This window comes from Polistes dominula, unplaced genomic scaffold (genome assembly GCF_049000335.1).
Source record: "Polistes dominula isolate Pdom_NZ unplaced genomic scaffold, Pdom_raw_medaka contig_358, whole genome shotgun sequence".
Lineage (NCBI taxonomy): Eukaryota > Metazoa > Arthropoda > Insecta > Hymenoptera > Vespidae > Polistes > Polistes dominula.
In genome coordinates this window covers 1-17,785 of record NW_028301135.1, presented here as the reverse complement: position 1 = coordinate 17,785, position 17,785 = coordinate 1, and the positions used below count along the sequence as shown (strand labels likewise).

The following is a 17,785-nucleotide window of genomic DNA, read 5'->3' as shown; positions in this document are numbered from 1 at the left end:
ACATCTTCTACAGTAGTAGCAGACTTCGAATGTCCATTTAATTCATTCATACATAAATTCCATTCATTGATAAAGGCCATATCTTTTCTAGAATATAACGCCAATTCTATATCCCTAATATTATCAGTTATCGATGCAATAGGACATAGCCATTTAAAAAATTTAGTCTTTTTAGATTCAGTCAAGATCATTTTTGATAAGATACATACAAATCTTCCCAAATATTCATTACTAATCGTTATCTTATCACGAATTAAAGACGACGATTCATCATTGTTTTTATTTACAAGAGAGCTTTCATTAGGTATCATTAATTCCATTATTTCTTTTAATGTAATCAAATAAAAATCTAATAATCCGTTAGGAAAAATAGAAATACTGAATGAATATAAACAACACATATTTATAATATTGCAAGCAATTATAGGATTATTTAATAAATATCTTTTTAAATACGATAAAGTTAATTGGAAAAAGTCATTAAATATATCGTTAGAAGAATCTTTTGCATTTACATTGGAACAATATAATAATTAGTAAATATTTAATAGGTAATTATAGATAAGTATTCGATCATTGTAAGAACCATTCATTTGTCAAATCGATTAACTCTGAAAGAAAAAAAAACAGAATTCATATACGTTGATGTAATTTATGTTGTAATTTGTTATCGAACAGTTATCAAAATTGTTCTCATTTACAAGGGGAGAGCCAAGATAACAGGACAGTAATTTTTTTTCAAATTCATACATTGTGCAAGTAGTAAGACCTAATACTCATATTAGATGGACAAATCAATTGTTTAGTTTAATTTTATAATAATAATTTTAGTAAAATATTAAGACTAGAATTAATAGCTTCGACTTTTGAATGGTTCATAGTGTTAACAAACCTTTATCACGTATTCAGGCACATTATTAATCAAATCAAAAGCAACTTGAAAATCAATGCTATTTAAATCTGATGGAATATTTTTATCATAAGAAAATTTGTCAGGGAAAAGTTTACGTAATAATAAATATTCAATCCATTTATAATTATTTTCCTTTTTCATGTCACTAAAATAATAACGAAAATTAATTATTATATATGCATTCATTTTTTTCTTTGTTACTTACATATCAATTTTGATGACAGATTTAAAATCTGTATTCTGAATCATCTCTGTACTTTGTTCCGAACAAATGTTATGATAATTATATATCCGAAATACTTCGTATGCTATATACCACAATTTCGATGAAATACATTTTTTCACTTCTAACACTTCCATTTCTTTTGACATTATATTGAAAATTAACTATTACACACTTAACTTTTTATAATTAATATTATATATTATACATTCAATAAATTTTTATAAATCATGAAATGTGTATCTTATTTTAACACTGTAAGGCGAACATAAACTGACCATCACTATAAATTACTCCTAATCTTAAAATATTAGATAATTTATTTACAAATTTAATCGTTTTCAATAGACGACACTACTTTTATCACTGTAGATAACATCGTTCCAATCTAGTGATGCAACGACGTGACTTTGATTTTCTCCCACGTGAGAGCCTTGTGCGCGCGCATGAAAAAGTGCGCGCCCCTAGAAAACGTGCGCACGCATGAAAACAACATTTATAGAAGTATATGCACGTGTTTTTATTATAAATATTATATACAATTAAAAACATACAAAATATTATCTAATTTAATTATAAAAACTATATAAAAACGTTTAAAAACTCTGATATTTTTATATTTTTAACAAGTATATTTTATTTCAACTAAACGAAAAATCTATAACCTATTCATATAAGTGTACCTAACCTCAAATACTAGTTTTCTTAAGATACATTCTAAATTATGGAAAGAAAAAATATACATTCGTTAAAAAATAAACAAATTTATAAAGAAAATGTTCGTAAGAAGAGAGCAAGGATAATAATAAGAAATCTGCCATTTCAAGTAAGTGGTTTTATTGTATTATTAAACATATCAAATTTATTTTCTTAATTTTAAATATTTGTTGTTATTGTGTAGCTCACAGAGGATAGTTTAAAAGAATATTTTAATGAGTATGGTAAACTTGAAGAAGTAAAGATATTAAAGAAAAATGGAAAATCTGTTGGTTGTGGTTTTGTACAATTTGATCATGTACAAAGTGCAGCGAAAGCAATACATCATGCAAACATGAAGATACTTCAAGGTAGATCCATCGTGGTTGATTGGACGATGCCAAAAAGTAAGTATAAAAAAGATAAAAATAACCCTGGAAATATAAAGGAAGATAATATTGATGCTGAAATAAAGATGGAATGCGAAGAACATCAAAATGATGATTCTAAAAACGATTATATAAGTTTGTAAGTAATGAAGAAATTAACTCTTACAAATATATTACTTAAAAAATATATATTATCAATTATCAATTGAAATTTATAGATCGACTGAAAAAAATCAAGAGGATATACAAGATTTATCAGAAGAAGAAGAAGAAGAGGACGACAAAGAATTAATTAGGAGACAAAATTTCAAACGTGAGTCTAATGATGTTGAAGATGGTAAAACCATATTTTTAAAAAACGTACCATTTTCGACAACAAATAATGAACTCAAAGAATGTATGGAAGAAAGGTTCGGTCCAGTTTACTATGCTCTAATATGCATAGACCGTATGACTGATTATTCCAGAGGTACAGCGTTTGTTAAATTTAAGGTAATAGATTTATATTTATTCTAATTAATGAATCATTAATTTAAAAAAATATAATAAATAAAATGAGATTAACGTTTTTTCTTCAGAATATAGAAGATGCTGAAAAATGTTTATCAGCTGGGACTGATAAACTACGTTTAAAACATGAAATTATAGAACCTTTTATAGCATTAAATAGAAAACGTATTAAAAAAAAAAAAAAAAAAAAATCTTGTAAAAGAAGGATGTAAAAGAAGGTAATTAACATAATTATTATATTACTCTATAAATATATTTTATTATTTAAATGTATTTTCACACACATTCAATGAATAAATACCTTGTGTATGCTTTGTGATCAGAATGTAAATTCAGAATGGCTAAACATAGTGAAATACTAGGAGCATATTCGAATGAAAATTCTTCTCTAATAGTTTTGTTATGTGCCTCATCTCTTGTCAATCTCCAATAATCTAATATTTCACTATTTGGCGTAGATACTCCTCCTTGTGACATATTTATTTGTAAAGTGGTTTGATTTTTACAATCTTCACAAACACGTACAGATACAGAACTTGGATATCCAGGAACTTGCATACGACTTTGAGAACAAACTGCACAAACCACACGACCACATCTACGACAATGATGTCTTCTATTAAACATTGAGAATATCACTGTTTGACAACAGCTACATTCTCTGGCCTGCAATCATTTTTTAATAAATAACATTGATATTAAAAATAAATCATTTTCTATATTATGCTGTTTCAAAACAAAACAAAAAAATACCTTGTCATTAGGAATCCATTCTTCTTTTGTGGGTACTTTAGCAGGCATAATAAATTCATTAGTTTCATTATCCAAAATAGACTCCTGTATACTTCTTGATTTGTTATCGATAATGTCACGTTGTAAAAAAACTCTAAAGTCTAACGCTTTTTTACTGTAAAACCTTATAGTCTCATCAAATTCAGTTATTGATATACCTGTATCTTGCAAATTTACAGAGACTACGCTTAATATTTTTTGAAGAGTTTCAAATTTACAATTCATTAATAATTGTTCTAACATTAAAAGTGGATCCTTTATAAGATGAATGTACAATGATCTTTCTTTTTCTTACAATTCTTTTAAAATATCTATACTGATCAAAGTTCTTTTATATTTAATGATTTCAGTTTTCTTGCAATGTTGTAGGAAATAATTAACGAGGAAAGTTAGTGCACTGGTAGATTCAACCTTTTTAAGTACGGCTTTACATAATTTCATTGCAATTGCATAATTTATGTGGTAACGATTGAAGAAGCTGAAACAAAAATTGATCTTGTAAATAAGAACTTAATAATTCATATATATCGTAATTAATTTTGTTTACCTTTAAAGCTTGTTTAAAATCTTGTTTCTCATTTTTTAATAAACCAATGAAGAAATCTTGCGCAACAGAGGATTGTGCTTCTAATGTAAAAGATTGACACTCGAACCAGTCTAAATATAATTCAAATTTGTCAGCACTGATCAACGATTGTATTATATCAAACGGATCAATTTTCTTGGTACAGTATGCCACATCGTACCACATATTATTATTTTCATTTCCACAATATGGTAACATTTTACGGAAAAATAGTTATTCTGCGTAATATTTCATTTATTTGTAATTTACAATGTAAAGGTAATTTATTACTATCCGAATGATTAAGTGTATGAATTAAAATACATTCGCATACAGAGGCCTGCCATTTACTAATATTATTTAATATTATTTGGGCTAATGTATGTATGTCATTAATTTGATATAAATATTCTAATGTTTTTAATGGATTCATCATATTTTCTTGTTCAGATGTTAAACATAATAATATCTGCTTCGGAGCTGCTATCCGTTTTTATTTTGTTATCTTCTGAATCGCTGCTATGATTGATTTTGATAAAAAACAACATCGTTGAATCTCTCTTGTGGATACGTTATATTTTCCTTTAATAAGGTATTAGGATTCATTTCACAGGTGTAGCTTTCAGGTAAGCCTACGTTTTTAATAAAATAAGAATTCGTATGAAGATTCAATCTCCATTTTGCATCAGCCAACAATTTGACTAAATTAGATATTCTTTGAGTTAATTCTTTTATTTCTTCCATATACGTTGGATCATTTCTGACTTTCCTTATTTCGATCTCCATATGCGTAATACTATTTTTCAAGTAATATAATAAATCTCTAACAGCGTATTTATTAGAAATAAAATGATTATTATTATTGTGTTTGTTTGATCTGTGAGTAAACGTTGGCTTTTCGTTTGGCACAGCATTCAAATCTTGCAATTTATTTTCATTATTACAAAAATCGCCGTAACTTAAGAAAAAGGAAAGAAAATATATTTTCCATTGTCTCCAATCTTAATGTAAATGGATATAAGGTGTTTAAATATGATTCCATGTCGAAGAAACATTTGGTAATATTTGAATACTTCTCATTGTAATTTTTACAAAGTAAAATTCCTTTTAATGCATTTACCATACTGCAATAAGCTTGATAAATATTGTCAGGTTCTCCAGTACGTTGTAATAGTTCTTTGATTTGATTATGATCTATTTCATGAATATTTGTAGCTTCTTTTAATAAATAAAGTACTGTACAATTTTCCAAAAGATACAATAGACGTTTTAATGGTATTGCATGTACAATACTTCTTAATTCTATACCATGTTGCATTTCTTCTTTAACTTCTGAACTTTTTAAATTCAAAATCCATTGAATAATTTCAATATGTATCTTTAACGTGGTATTTAATTTATGAAAAGTATGATCGTTAAAAATACTCAGATTACAATTCTTTAATACAAATTCCATTACTTCAAATACAATTGCATTGTCTGTCCAGTTTTGTAAGTCTTCGTTATCACCTTTCGAACAATGATTTAAAAAATTTGAATAACAAAACAATTCAAAAGTTTTTTAATGAAGTACATGACAATATCATTGAGACTTCATTAAAATTACCGGTTGTTAAGAAAATGTAACATATATTCTAAGAAGAAAAATAGAAAGAACAAAATTATTACAACGACTGGGAACAAATATAATTAATTAATAAAATAAAACTATTAATACTTACTAGGATATCTGTTAACCAATGTGATTTTTGTGTCATTATTCTCCTAAGTATTTCCATTTCATTTAAAATCATAACATTATCATCATTTTTATATTTAAATATGTCATTGCATATTCTAATGACATCTTCTACAGTAGTAACAGACTTCGAATGTCCATTTAATTCATTCATACATAAATTCCATTCATTGATAAAGGCCATATCTTTTCTAGAATATAACGCCAATTCTATATCCCTAATATTATCAGTTATCGATGCAATAGGACATAGCCATTTAAAAAATTTAGTCTTTTTAGATTCAGTCAAGATCATTTTTGATAAGATACATACAAATCTTCCCAAATATTCATTACTAATCGTTATCTTATCACGAATTAAAGACGACGATTCATCATTGTTTTTATTTACAAGAGAGCTTTCATTAGGTATCATTAATTCCATTATTTCTTTTAATGTAATCAAATAAAAATCTAATAATCCGTTAGGAAAAATAGAAATACTGAATGAATATAAACAACACATATTTATAATATTGCAAGCAATTATAGGATTATTTAATAAATATCTTTTTAAATACGATAAAGTTAATTGGAAAAAGTCATTAAATATATCGTTAGAAGAATCTTTTGCATTTACATTGGAACAATATAATAATTAGTAAATATTTAATAGGTAATTATAGATAAGTATTCGATCATTGTAAGAACCATTCATTTGTCAAATCGATTAACTCTGAAAGAAAAAAAAAAACAGAATTCATATACGTTGATGTAATTTATGTTGTAATTTGTTATCGAACAGTTATCAAAATTGTTCTCATTTACAAGGGGAGAGCCAAGATAACAGGACAGTAATTTTTTTTCAAATTCATACATTGTGCAAGTAGTAAGACCTAATACTCATATTAGATGGACAAATCAATTGTTTAGTTTAATTTTATAATAATAATTTTAGTAAAATATTAAGACTAGAATTAATAGCTTCGACTTTTGAATGGTTCATAGTGTTAACAAACCTTTATCACGTATTCAGGCACATTATTAATCAAATCAAAAGCAACTTGAAAATCAATGCTATTTAAATCTGATGGAATATTTTTATCATAAGAAAATTTGTCAGGGAAAAGTTTACGTAATAATAAATATTCAATCCATTTATAATTATTTTCCTTTTTCATGTCACTAAAATAATAACGAAAATTAATTATTATATATGCATTCATTTTTTTCTTTGTTACTTACATATCAATTTTGATGACAGATTTAAAATCTGTATTCTGAATCATCTCTGTACTTTGTTCCGAACAAATGTTATGATAATTATATGTCCGAAATACTTCGTATGCTATATACCACAATTTCGATGAAATACATTTTTTCACTTCTAACACTTCCATTTCTTTTGACATTATATTGAAAATTAACTATTACACACTTAACTTTTTATAATTAATATTATATATTATACATTCAATAAATTTTTATAAATCATGAAATGTGTATCTTATTTTAACACTGTAAGGCGAACATAAACTGACCATCACTATAAATTACTCCTAATCTTAAAATATTAGATAATTTATTTACAAATTTAATCGTTTTCAATAGACGACACTACTTTTATCACTGTAGATAACATCGTTCCAATCTAGTGATGCAACGACGTGACGTGATTTTCTCCCACGTGAGAGCCTTGTGCGCGCGCATGAAAAAGTGCGCGCGCCTAGAAAACGTGCGCACGCATGAAAACAACATTTATAGAAGTATATGCACGTGTTTTTATTATAAATATTATATACAATTAAAAACATACAAAATATTATCTAATTTAATTATAAAAACTATATAAAAACGTTTAAAAACTCTGATATTTTTATATTTTTAACAAGTATATTATTTCAACTAAACAGAAAATCTATAACCTATTCATATAAGTGTACCTAACCTCAAATACTAGTTTTCTTAAGATACATTCTAAATTATGGAAAGAAAAAATATACATTCGTTAAAAAATAAACAAATTTATAAAGAAAATGTTCGTAAGAAGAGAGCAAGGATAATAATAAGAAATCTGCCATTTCAAGTAAGTGGTTTTATTGTATTATTAAACATATCAAATTTATTTTCTTAATTTTAAATATTTGTTGTTATTGTGTAGCTCACAGAGGATAATTTAAAAGAATATTTTAATGAGTATGGTAAACTTGAAGAAGTAAAGATATTAAAGAAAAATGGAAAATCTGTTGGTTGTGGTTTTGTACAATTTGATCATGTACAAAGTGCAGCGAAAGCAATACATCATGCAAACATGAAGATACTTCAAGGTAGATCCATCGTGGTTGATTGGGCGATACCAAAAAGTAAGTATAAAAAAGATAAAAATAACCCTGGAAATATAAAGGAAGATAATATTGATGCTGAAATAAAGATGGAATGCGAAGAACATCAAAATGATGATTCTAAAAACGATTATATAAGTTTGTAAGTAATGAAGAAATTAACTCTTACAAATATATTACTTAAAAAATATATATTATCAATTATCAATTGAAATTTATAGATCGACTGAAAAAAATCAAGAGGATATACAAGATTTATCAGAAGAAGAAGAAGAAGAGGACGACAAAGAATTAATTAGGAGACAAAATTTCAAACGTGAGTCTAATGATGTTGAAGATGGTAAAACCATATTTTTAAAAAACGTACCATTTTCGACAACAAATAATGAACTCAAAGAATGTATGGAAGAAAGGTTCGGTCCAGTTTACTATGCTCTAATATGCATAGACCGTATGACTGATTATTCCAGAGGTACAGCGTTTGTTAAATTTAAGGTAATAGATTTATATTTATTCTAATTAATGAATCATTAATTTAAAAAAATATAATAAATAAAATGAGATTAACGTTTTTCTTCAGAATATAGAAGATGCTGAAAAATGTTTATCAGCTGGGACTGATAAACTACGTTTAAAACATGAAATTATGGAACCTTTTATAGCATTAAATAGAAAACGTATTAAAAAAAAAAAAAAAAAAAAAATCTTGTAAAAGAAGGATGTAAAAGAAGGTAATTAACATAATTATTATATTACTCTATAAATATATTTTATTATTTAAATGTATTTTCACACACATTCAATGAATAAATACCTTGTGTATGCTTTGTGATCAGAATGTAAATTCAGAATGGCTAAACATAGTGAAATACTAGGAGCATATTCGAATGAAAATTCTTCTCTAATAGTTTTGTTATGTGCCTCATCTCTTGTCAATCTCCAATAATCTAATATTTCACTATTTGGCGTAGATACTCCTCCTTGTGACATATTTATTTGTAAAGTGGTTTGATTTTTACAATCTTCACAAACACGTACAGATACAGAACTTGGATATCCAGGAACTTGCATACGACTTTGAGAACAAACTGCACAAACCACACGACCACATCTACGACAATGATGTCTTCTATTAAACATTGAGAATATCACTGTTTGACAACAGCTACATTCTCTGGCCTGCAATCATTTTTTAATAAATAACATTGATATTAAAAATAAATCATTTTCTATATTATGCTGTTTCAAAACAAAACAAAAAAATACCTTGTCATTAGGAATCCATTCTTCTTTTGTGGGTACTTTAGCAGGCATAATAAATTCATTAGTTTCATTATCCAAAATAGACTCCTGTATACTTCTTGATTTGTTATCGATAATGTCACGTTGTAAAAAAACTCTAAAGTCTAACGCTTTTTTACTGTAAAACCTTATAGTCTCATCAAATTCAGTTATTGATATACCTGTATCTTGCAAATTTACAGAGACTACGCTTAATATTTTTTGAAGAGTTTCAAATTTACAATTCATTAATAATTGTTCTAACATTAAAAGTGGATCCTTTATAAGATGAATGTACAATGATCTTTCTTTTTCTTACAATTCTTTTAAAATATCTATACTGATCAAAGTTCTTTTATATTTAATGATTTCAGTTTTCTTGCAATGTTGTAGGAAATAATTAACGAGGAAAGTTAGTGCACTGGTAGATTCAACCTTTTTAAGTACGGCTTTACATAATTTCATTGCAATTGCATAATTTATGTGGTAACGATTGAAGAAGCTGAAACAAAAATTGATCTTGTAAATAAGAACTTAATAATTCATATATATCGTAATTAATTTTGTTTACCTTTAAAGCTTGTTTAAAATCTTGTTTCTCATTTTTTAATAAACCAATGAAGAAATCTTGCGCAACAGAGGATTGTGCTTCTAATGTAAAAGATTGACACTCGAACCATTCTAAATATAATTCAAATTTGTCAGCACTGATCAACGATTGTATTATATCAAACGGATCAATTTTCTTGGTACAGTATGCCACATCGTACCACATATTATTATTTTCATTTCCACAATATGGTAACATTTTACGGAAAATAGTTATTCTGCGTAATATTTCATTTATTTGTAATTTACAATGTAAAGGTAATTTATTACTATCCGAATGATTAAGTGTATGAATTAAAATACATTCGCATACAGAGGCCTGCCATTTACTAATATTATTTAATATTATTTGGGCTAATGTATGTATGTCATTAATTTGATATAAATATTCTAATGTTTTTAATGGATTCATCATATTTTCTTGTTCAGATGTTAAACATAATAATATCTGCTTCGGAGCTGCTATCCGTTTTTATTTTGTTATCTTCTGAATCGCTGCTATGATTGATTTTGATAAAAAACAACATCGTTGAATCTCTCTTGTGGATACGTTATATTTTCCTTTAATAAGGTATTAGGATTCATTTCACAGGTGTAGCTTTCAGGTAAGCCTACGTTTTTAATAAAATAAGAATTCGTATGAAGATTCAATCTCCATTTTGCATCAGCCAACAATTTGACTAAATTAGATATTCTTTGAGTTAATTCTTTTATTTCTTCCATATACGTTGGATCATTTCTGACTTTCCTTATTTCGATCTCCATATGCGTAATACTATTTTTCAAGTAATATAATAAATCTCTAACAGCGTATTTATTAGAAATAAAATGATTATTATTATTGTGTTTGTTTGATCTGTGAGTAAACGTTGGCTTTTCGTTTGGCACAGCATTCAAATCTTGCAATTTATTTTCATTATTACAAAAATCGCCGTAACTTAAGAAAAGGAAAGAAAATATATTTTCCATTGTCTCCAATCTTAATGTAAATGGATATAAGGTGTTTAAATATGATTCCATGTCGAAGAAACATTTGGTAATATTTGAATACTTCTCATTGTAATTTTTACAAAGTAAAATTCCTTTTAATGCATTTACCATACTGCAATAAGCTTGATAAATATTGTCAGGTTCTCCAGTACGTTGTAATAGTTCTTTGATTTGATTATGATCTATTTCATGAATATTTGTAGCTTCTTTTAATAAATAAAGTACTGTACAATTTTCCAAAAGATACAATAGACGTTTTAATGGTATTGCATGTACAATACTTCTTAATTCTATACCATGTTGCATTTCTTCTTTAACTTCTGAACTTTTTAAATTCAAAATCCATTGAATAATTTCAATATGTATCTTTAACGTGGTATTTAATTTATGAAAAGTATGATCGTTAAAAATACTCAGATTACAATTCTTTAATACAAATTCCATTACTTCAAATACAATTGCATTGTCTGTCCAGTTTTGTAAGTCTTCGTTATCACCTTTCGAACAATGATTTAAAAATTTGAATAACAAAACAATTCAAAAGTTTTTTAATGAAGTACATGACAATATCATTGAGACTTCATTAAAATTACCGGTTGTTAAGAAAATGTAACATATATTCTAAGAAGAAAAATAGAAAGAACAAAATTATTACAACGACTGGGAACAAATATAATTAATTAATAAAATAAAACTATTAATACTTACTAGGATATCTGTTAACCAATGTGATTTTTGTGTCATTATTCTCCTAAGTATTTCCATTTCATTTAAAATCATAACATTATCATCATTTTTATATTTAAATATGTCATTGCATATTCTAATGACATCTTCTACAGTAGTAGCAGACTTCGAATGTCCATTTAATTCATTCATACATAAATTCCATTCATTGATAAAGGCCATATCTTTTCTAGAATATAACGCCAATTCTATATCCCTAATATTATCAGTTATCGATGCAATAGGACATAGCCATTTAAAAAATTTAGTCTTTTTAGATTCAGTCAAGATCATTTTTGATAAGATACATACAAATCTTCCCAAATATTCATTACTAATCGTTATCTTATCACGAATTAAAGACGACGATTCATCATTGTTTTTATTTACAAGAGAGCTTTCATTAGGTATCATTAATTCCATTATTTCTTTTAATGTAATCAAATAAAAATCTAATAATCCGTTAGGAAAAATAGAAATACTGAATGAATATAAACAACACATATTTATAATATTGCAAGCAATTATAGGATTATTTAATAAATATCTTTTTAAATACGATAAAGTTAATTGGAAAAAGTCATTAAATATATCGTTAGAAGAATCTTTTGCATTTACATTGGAACAATATAATAATTAGTAAATATTTAATAGGTAATTATAGATAAGTATTCGATCATTGTAAGAACCATTCATTTGTCAAATCGATTAACTCTGAAAGAAAAAAAAAAACAGAATTCATATACGTTGATGTAATTTATGTTGTAATTTGTTATCGAACAGTTATCAAAATTGTTCTCATTTACAAGGGAGAGCCAAGATAACAGGACAGTAATTTTTTTTCAAATTCATACATTGTGCAAGTAGTAAGACCTAATACTCATATTAGATGGACAAATCAATTGTTTAGTTTAATTTTATAATAATAATTTTAGTAAAATATTAAGACTAGAATTAATAGCTTCGACTTTTGAATGGTTCATAGTGTTAACAAACCTTTATCACGTATTCAGGCACATTATTAATCAAATCAAAAGCAACTTGAAAATCAATGCTATTTAAATCTGATGGAATATTTTTATCATAAGAAAATTTGTCAGGGAAAAGTTTACGTAATAATAAATATTCAATCCATTTATAATTATTTTCCTTTTTCATGTCACTAAAATAATAACGAAAATTAATTATTATATATGCATTCATTTTTTTCTTTGTTACTTACATATCAATTTTGATGACAGATTTAAAATCTGTATTCTGAATCATCTCTGTACTTTGTTCCGAACAAATGTTATGATAATTATATGTCCGAAATACTTCGTATGCTATATACCACAATTTCGATGAAATACATTTTTTCACTTCTAACACTTCCATTTCTTTTGACATTATATTGAAAATTAACTATTACACACTTAACTTTTTATAATTAATATTATATATTATACATTCAATAAATATTTTATAAATCATGAAATGTGTATCTTATTTTAACACTGTAAGGCGAACATAAACTGACCATCACTATAAATTACTCCTAATCTTAAAATATTAGATAATTTATTTACAAATTTAATCGTTTTCAATAGACGACACTACTTTTATCACTGTAGATAACATCGTTCCAATCTAGTGATGCAACGACGTGACGTGATTTTCTCCCACGTGAGAGCCTTGTGCGCGCGCATGAAAAAGTGCGCGCGCCTAGAAAACGTGCGCACGCATGAAAACAACATTTATAGAAGTATATGCACGTGTTTTTATTATAAATATTATATACAATTAAAAACATACAAAATATTATCTAATTTAATTATAAAAACTATATAAAAACGTTTAAAAACTCTGATATTTTTATATTTTTAACAAGTATATTATTTCAACTAAACAGAAAATCTATAACCTATTCATATAAGTGTACCTAACCTCAAATACTAGTTTTCTTAAGATACATTCTAAATTATGGAAAGAAAAAATATACATTCGTTAAAAAATAAACAAATTTATAAAGAAAAATGTTCGTAAGAAGAAGAGCAAGGATAATAATAAGAAATCTGCCATTTCAAGTAAGTGGTTTTATTGTATTATTAAACATATCAAATTTATTTTCTTAATTTTAAATATTTGTTGTTATTGTGTAGCTCACAGAGGATAATTTAAAAGAATATTTTAATGAGTATGGTAAACTTGAAGAAGTAAAGATATTAAAGAAAAATGGAAAATCTGTTGGTTGTGGTTTTGTACAATTTGATCATGTACAAAGTGCAGCGAAAGCAATACATCATGCAAACATGAAGATACTTCAAGGTAGATCCATCGTGGTTGATTGGGCGATACCAAAAAGTAAGTATAAAAAAGATAAAAATAACCCTGGAAATATAAAGGAAGATAATATTGATGCTGAAATAAAGATGGAATGCGAAGAACATCAAAATGATGATTCTAAAAACGATTATATAAGTTTGTAAGTAATGAAGAAATTAACTCTTACAAATATATTACTTAAAAAATATATATTATCAATTATCAATTGAAATTTATAGATCGACTGAAAAAAATCAAGAGGATATACAAGATTTATCAGAAGAAGAAGAAGAAGAGGACGACAAAGAATTAATTAGGAGACAAAATTTCAAACGTGAGTCTAATGATGTTGAAGATGGTAAAACCATATTTTTAAAAAACGTACCATTTTCGACAACAAATAATGAACTCAAAGAATGTATGGAAGAAAGGTTCGGTCCAGTTTACTATGCTCTAATATGCATAGACCGTATGACTGATTATTCCAGAGGTACAGCGTTTTGTTAAATTTAAGGTAATAGATTTATATTTATTCTAATTAATGAATCATTAATTTAAAAAAATATAATAAATAAAATGAGATTAACGTTTTTCTTCAGAATATAGAAGATGCTGAAAAATGTTTATCAGCTAGGACTGATAAACTACGTTTAAAACATGAAATTATGGAACCTTTTATAGCATTAAATAGAAAACGTATTAAAAAAAAGAAAAAAAAAATCTTGTAAAAGAAGGATGTAAAAGAAGGTAATTAACATAATTATTATATTACTCTATAAATATATTTTATTATTTAAATGTATTTTCACACACATTCAATGAATAAATACCTTGTGTATGCTTTGTGATCAAAATGTAAATTCAGAATGGCTAAACATAGTGAAATACTAGGAGCATATTCGAATGAAAATTCTTCTCTAATAGTTTTGGTATGTGCCTCATCTCTTGTCAATCTCCAATAATCTAATATTTCACTATTTGGCGTAGATACACCTCCTTGTGACATATTTATTTGTAAAGTGGTTTGATTTTTACAATCTTCACAAACACATTACAGATACAGAACTTGGATATCCAGGAACTTGCATACGACTTTGAGAACAAACTGCACAAACCACACGACCACATCTACGACAATGATGTCTTCTATTAAACATTGAGAATATCACTGTTTGACAACAGCTACATTCTCTGGCCTGCAATCATTTTTTAATAAATAACATTGATATTAAAAATAAATCATTTTCTATATTATGCTGTTTCAAAACAAAACAAAAAAATACCTTGTCATTAGGAATCCCATTCTTCTTTTGTGGGTACTTTAGCAGGCATAATAAATTCATTAGTTTCATTATCCAAAATAGACTCCTGTATACTTCTTGATTTGTTATCGATAATGTCACGTTGTAAAAAAACTCTAAAGTCTAACGCTTTTTTACTGTAAAACCTTATAGTCTCCTCAAATTCAGTTATTGATATACCTGTATCTTGCAAATTTACAGAGACTACGCTTAATATTTTTTGAAGAGTTTCAAATTTACAATTCATTAATAATTGTTCTAACATTAAAAGTGGATCCTTTATAAGATGAATGTACAATGATCTTTCTTTTTCTTACAATTCTTTTAAAATATCTATACTGATCAAAGTTCTTTTATATTTAATGATTTCAGTTTTCTTGCAATGTTGTAGGAAATAATTAACGAGGAAAGTTAGTGCACTGGTAGATTCAACCTTTTTAAGTACGGCTTTACATAATTTCATTGCAATTGCATAATTTATGTGGTAACGATTGAAGAAGCTGAAACAAAAATTGATCTTGTAAATAAGAACTTAATAATTCATATATATCGTAATTAATTTTGTTTACCTTTAAAGCTTGTTTAAAATCTTGTTTCTCATTTTTTAATAAACCAATGAAGAAATCTTGCGCAACAGAGGATTGTGCTTCTAATGTAAAAGATTGACACTCGAACCATTCTAAATATAATTCAAATTTGTCAGCACTGATCAACGATTGTATTATATCAAACGGATCAATTTTCTTGGTACAGTATGCCACATCGTACCACATATTATTATTTTCATTTCCACAATATGGTAACATTTTACGGAAAATAGTTATTCTGCGTAATATTTCATTTATTTGTAATTTACAATGTAAAGGTAATTTATTACTATCCGAATGATTAAGTGTATGAATTAAAATACATTCGCATACAGAGGCCTGCCATTTACTAATATTATTTAATATTATTTGGGCTAATGTATGTATGTCATTAATTTGATATAAATATTCTAATGTTTTTAATGGATTCATCATATTTTCTTGTTCAGATGTTAAACATAATAATATCTGCTTCGGAGCTGCTATCCGTTTTTATTTTGTTATCTTCTGAATCGCTGCTATGATTGATTTTGATAAAAAACAACATCGTTGAATCTCTCTTGTGGATACGTTATATTTTCCTTTAATAAGGTATTAGGATTCATTTCACAGGTGTAGCTTTCAGGTAAGCCTACGTTTTTAATAAAATAAGAATTCGTATGAAGATTCAATCTCCATTTTGCATCAGCCAACAATTTGACTAAATTAGATATTCTTTGAGTTAATTCTTTTATTTCTTCCATATACGTTGGATCATTTCTGACTTTCCTTATTTCGATCTCCATATGCGTAATACTATTTTTCAAGTAATATAATAAATCTCTAACAGCGTATTTATTAGAAATAAAATGATTATTATTATTGTGTTTGTTTGATCTGTGAGTAAACGTTGGCTTTTCGTTTGGCACAGCATTCAAATCTTGCAATTTATTTTCATTATTACAAAAATCGCCGTAACTTAAGAAAAGGAAAGAAAATATATTTTCCATTGTCTCCAATCTTAATGTAAATGGATATAAGGTGTTTAAATATGATTCCATGTCGAAGAAACATTTGGTAATATTTGAATACTTCTCATTGTAATTTTTACAAAGTAAAATTCCTTTTAATGCATTTACCATACTGCAATAAGCTTGATAAATATTGTCAGGTTCTCCAGTACGTTGTAATAGTTCTTTGATTTGATTATGATCTATTTCATGAATATTTGTAGCTTCTTTTAATAAATAAAGTACTGTACAATTTTCCAAAAGATACAATAGACGTTTTAATGGTATTGCATGTACAATACTTCTTAATTCTATACCATGTTGCATTTCTTCTTTAACTTCTGAACTTTTTAAATTCAAAATCCATTGAATAATTTCAATATGTATCTTTAACGTGGTATTTAATTTATGAAAAGTATGATCGTTAAAAATACTCAGATTACAATTCTTTAATACAAATTCCATTACTTCAAATACAATTGCATTGTCTGTCCAGTTTTGTAAGTCTTCGTTATCACCTTTCGAACAATGATTTAAAAATTTGAATAACAAAACAATTCAAAAGTTTTTTAATGAAGTACATGACAATATCATTGAGACTTCATTAAAATTACCGGTTGTTAAGAAAATGTAACATATATTCTAAGAAGAAAAATAGAAAGAACAAAATTATTACAACGACTGGGAACAAATATAATTAATTAATAAAATAAAACTATTAATACTTACTAGGATATCTGTTAACCAATGTGATTTTTGTGTCATTATTCTCCTAAGTATTTCCATTTCATTTAAAATCATAACATTATCATCATTTTTATATTTAAATATGTCATTGCATATTCTAATGA

At 26.2% G+C, this 17,785-nt stretch overlaps 5 protein-coding genes, 1 long non-coding RNA gene and 2 pseudogenes across 10 annotated transcripts; 4 read left to right on the top strand and 4 right to left on the bottom strand.

The window, feature by feature from the left end:
• On the bottom strand, positions 1-1,552 carry LOC149031000 (uncharacterized). Of its 2 annotated transcripts, none has more exons than XM_089177058.1 (3): positions 1,119-1,551; positions 893-1,058; positions 1-87 (listed from the first exon to the last, which is right to left on the bottom strand). In XM_089177058.1, the coding sequence occupies exons 1-3, from the start codon at positions 1,283-1,285 to the stop codon at positions 64-66; spliced, it is 357 nt and encodes a 118-aa protein (XP_089033184.1). In that variant the 5' UTR covers positions 1,286-1,551; the 3' UTR covers positions 1-63. The 2 variants fall into 2 exon arrangements, with proteins under 2 accessions (XP_089033184.1, XP_089033185.1); XM_089177059.1 differs by lacking the exon at positions 1-87 and adding an exon at positions 201-611 and having other exon boundaries at positions 1,119-1,552.
• Positions 1,553-1,795: 243 nt separating this feature from the next.
• LOC149030999 (RNA-binding protein 28-like) lies at positions 1,796-3,062 on the top strand. The gene is made up of 4 exons (XM_089177056.1): positions 1,796-1,962; positions 2,038-2,360; positions 2,440-2,713; positions 2,800-3,062. The coding sequence occupies exons 1-4, from the start codon at positions 1,861-1,863 to the stop codon at positions 2,941-2,943; spliced, it is 843 nt and encodes a 280-aa protein (XP_089033182.1). The 5' UTR covers positions 1,796-1,860; the 3' UTR covers positions 2,944-3,062.
• Positions 2,963-7,219, bottom strand: LOC149030998 (uncharacterized; annotated as a pseudogene). The gene is made up of 6 exons (XR_016178133.1): positions 7,051-7,219; positions 6,824-6,990; positions 5,810-6,468; positions 4,071-5,722; positions 3,485-4,001; positions 2,963-3,397 (listed from the first exon to the last, which is right to left on the bottom strand). The product of XR_016178133.1 is annotated as an uncharacterized LOC149030998 (transcript).
• A 530-nt stretch (positions 7,220-7,749) lies between these two features.
• LOC149030997 (RNA-binding protein 28-like) lies at positions 7,750-8,991 on the top strand. The gene is made up of 4 exons (XM_089177057.1): positions 7,750-7,891; positions 7,967-8,289; positions 8,369-8,642; positions 8,728-8,991. The coding sequence occupies exons 1-4, from the start codon at positions 7,790-7,792 to the stop codon at positions 8,857-8,859; spliced, it is 831 nt and encodes a 276-aa protein (XP_089033183.1). The 5' UTR covers positions 7,750-7,789; the 3' UTR covers positions 8,860-8,991.
• On the bottom strand, positions 8,892-13,757 carry LOC149030996 (uncharacterized; annotated as a pseudogene). The gene is made up of 6 exons (XR_016178132.1): positions 12,976-13,757; positions 12,749-12,915; positions 11,736-12,394; positions 10,000-11,648; positions 9,414-9,930; positions 8,892-9,326 (listed from the first exon to the last, which is right to left on the bottom strand). The product of XR_016178132.1 is annotated as an uncharacterized LOC149030996 (transcript).
• An 11-nt stretch (positions 13,758-13,768) lies between these two features.
• LOC149030995 (RNA-binding protein 28-like) lies at positions 13,769-14,564 on the top strand. Its single transcript, XM_089177054.1, has 3 exons — positions 13,769-13,819; positions 13,895-14,217; positions 14,297-14,564. The coding sequence occupies exons 1-3, from the start codon at positions 13,769-13,771 to the stop codon at positions 14,562-14,564; spliced, it is 642 nt and encodes a 213-aa protein (XP_089033180.1).
• Positions 14,565-14,697: 133 nt separating this feature from the next.
• Positions 14,698-15,311, top strand: LOC149030994 (uncharacterized). The gene is made up of 2 exons (XR_016178131.1): positions 14,698-14,804; positions 15,115-15,311. It is a non-coding gene; the product is annotated as an uncharacterized LOC149030994 (long non-coding RNA).
• A 337-nt stretch (positions 15,312-15,648) lies between these two features.
• Positions 15,649-17,784, bottom strand: LOC149030993 (uncharacterized). Of its 2 annotated transcripts, none has more exons than XM_089177052.1 (3): positions 17,664-17,784; positions 15,928-17,576; positions 15,649-15,858 (listed from the first exon to the last, which is right to left on the bottom strand). In XM_089177052.1, the coding sequence occupies exon 2, from the start codon at positions 17,397-17,399 to the stop codon at positions 16,464-16,466; it is 936 nt and encodes a 311-aa protein (XP_089033178.1). In that variant the 5' UTR covers positions 17,400-17,576; positions 17,664-17,784; the 3' UTR covers positions 15,649-15,858; positions 15,928-16,463. The 2 variants fall into 2 exon arrangements, with proteins under 2 accessions (XP_089033178.1, XP_089033179.1); XM_089177053.1 differs by having other exon boundaries at positions 15,928-17,452.
• Position 17,785: the final 1 nt, after the last annotated feature.

Excerpts from the sequence above, each read along its gene's own strand:
- LOC149031000 (XM_089177058.1), bottom strand. The coding sequence starts at position 1,285 with ATGTCAAAAGAAATGGAAGTGTTAGAAGTGAAAAAATGTATTTCATCG. Across the intron at positions 1,059-1,118 it reads TCTGTCATCAAAATTGATAT|TGACATGAAAAAGGAAAATA; the intron begins GTAAGTAACAAA and ends TTATTATTTTAG. Across the intron at positions 88-892 it reads TGCCTGAATACGTGATAAAG|AAAAGATATGGCCTTTATCA; the intron begins GTTTGTTAACAC and ends GTTATATTCTAG.
- LOC149030997 (XM_089177057.1), top strand. The coding sequence starts at position 7,790 with ATGGAAAGAAAAAATATACATTCGTTAAAAAATAAACAAATTTATAAA. Across the intron at positions 7,892-7,966 it reads TAAGAAATCTGCCATTTCAA|CTCACAGAGGATAATTTAAA; the intron begins GTAAGTGGTTTT and ends GTTATTGTGTAG. Across the intron at positions 8,643-8,727 it reads CAGCGTTTGTTAAATTTAAG|AATATAGAAGATGCTGAAAA; the intron begins GTAATAGATTTA and ends GTTTTTCTTCAG.
- LOC149030993 (XM_089177052.1), bottom strand. The coding sequence starts at position 17,399 with ATGGAATTTGTATTAAAGAATTGTAATCTGAGTATTTTTAACGATCAT.
- LOC149030999 (XM_089177056.1), top strand. The coding sequence starts at position 1,861 with ATGGAAAGAAAAAATATACATTCGTTAAAAAATAAACAAATTTATAAA. Across the intron at positions 2,361-2,439 it reads AAAAACGATTATATAAGTTT|ATCGACTGAAAAAAATCAAG; the intron begins GTAAGTAATGAA and ends TGAAATTTATAG. Across the intron at positions 2,714-2,799 it reads CAGCGTTTGTTAAATTTAAG|AATATAGAAGATGCTGAAAA; the intron begins GTAATAGATTTA and ends TTTTTTCTTCAG.
- LOC149030995 (XM_089177054.1), top strand. The coding sequence starts at position 13,769 with ATGTTCGTAAGAAGAAGAGCAAGGATAATAATAAGAAATCTGCCATTT. Across the intron at positions 13,820-13,894 it reads TAAGAAATCTGCCATTTCAA|CTCACAGAGGATAATTTAAA; the intron begins GTAAGTGGTTTT and ends GTTATTGTGTAG. Across the intron at positions 14,218-14,296 it reads AAAAACGATTATATAAGTTT|ATCGACTGAAAAAAATCAAG; the intron begins GTAAGTAATGAA and ends TGAAATTTATAG.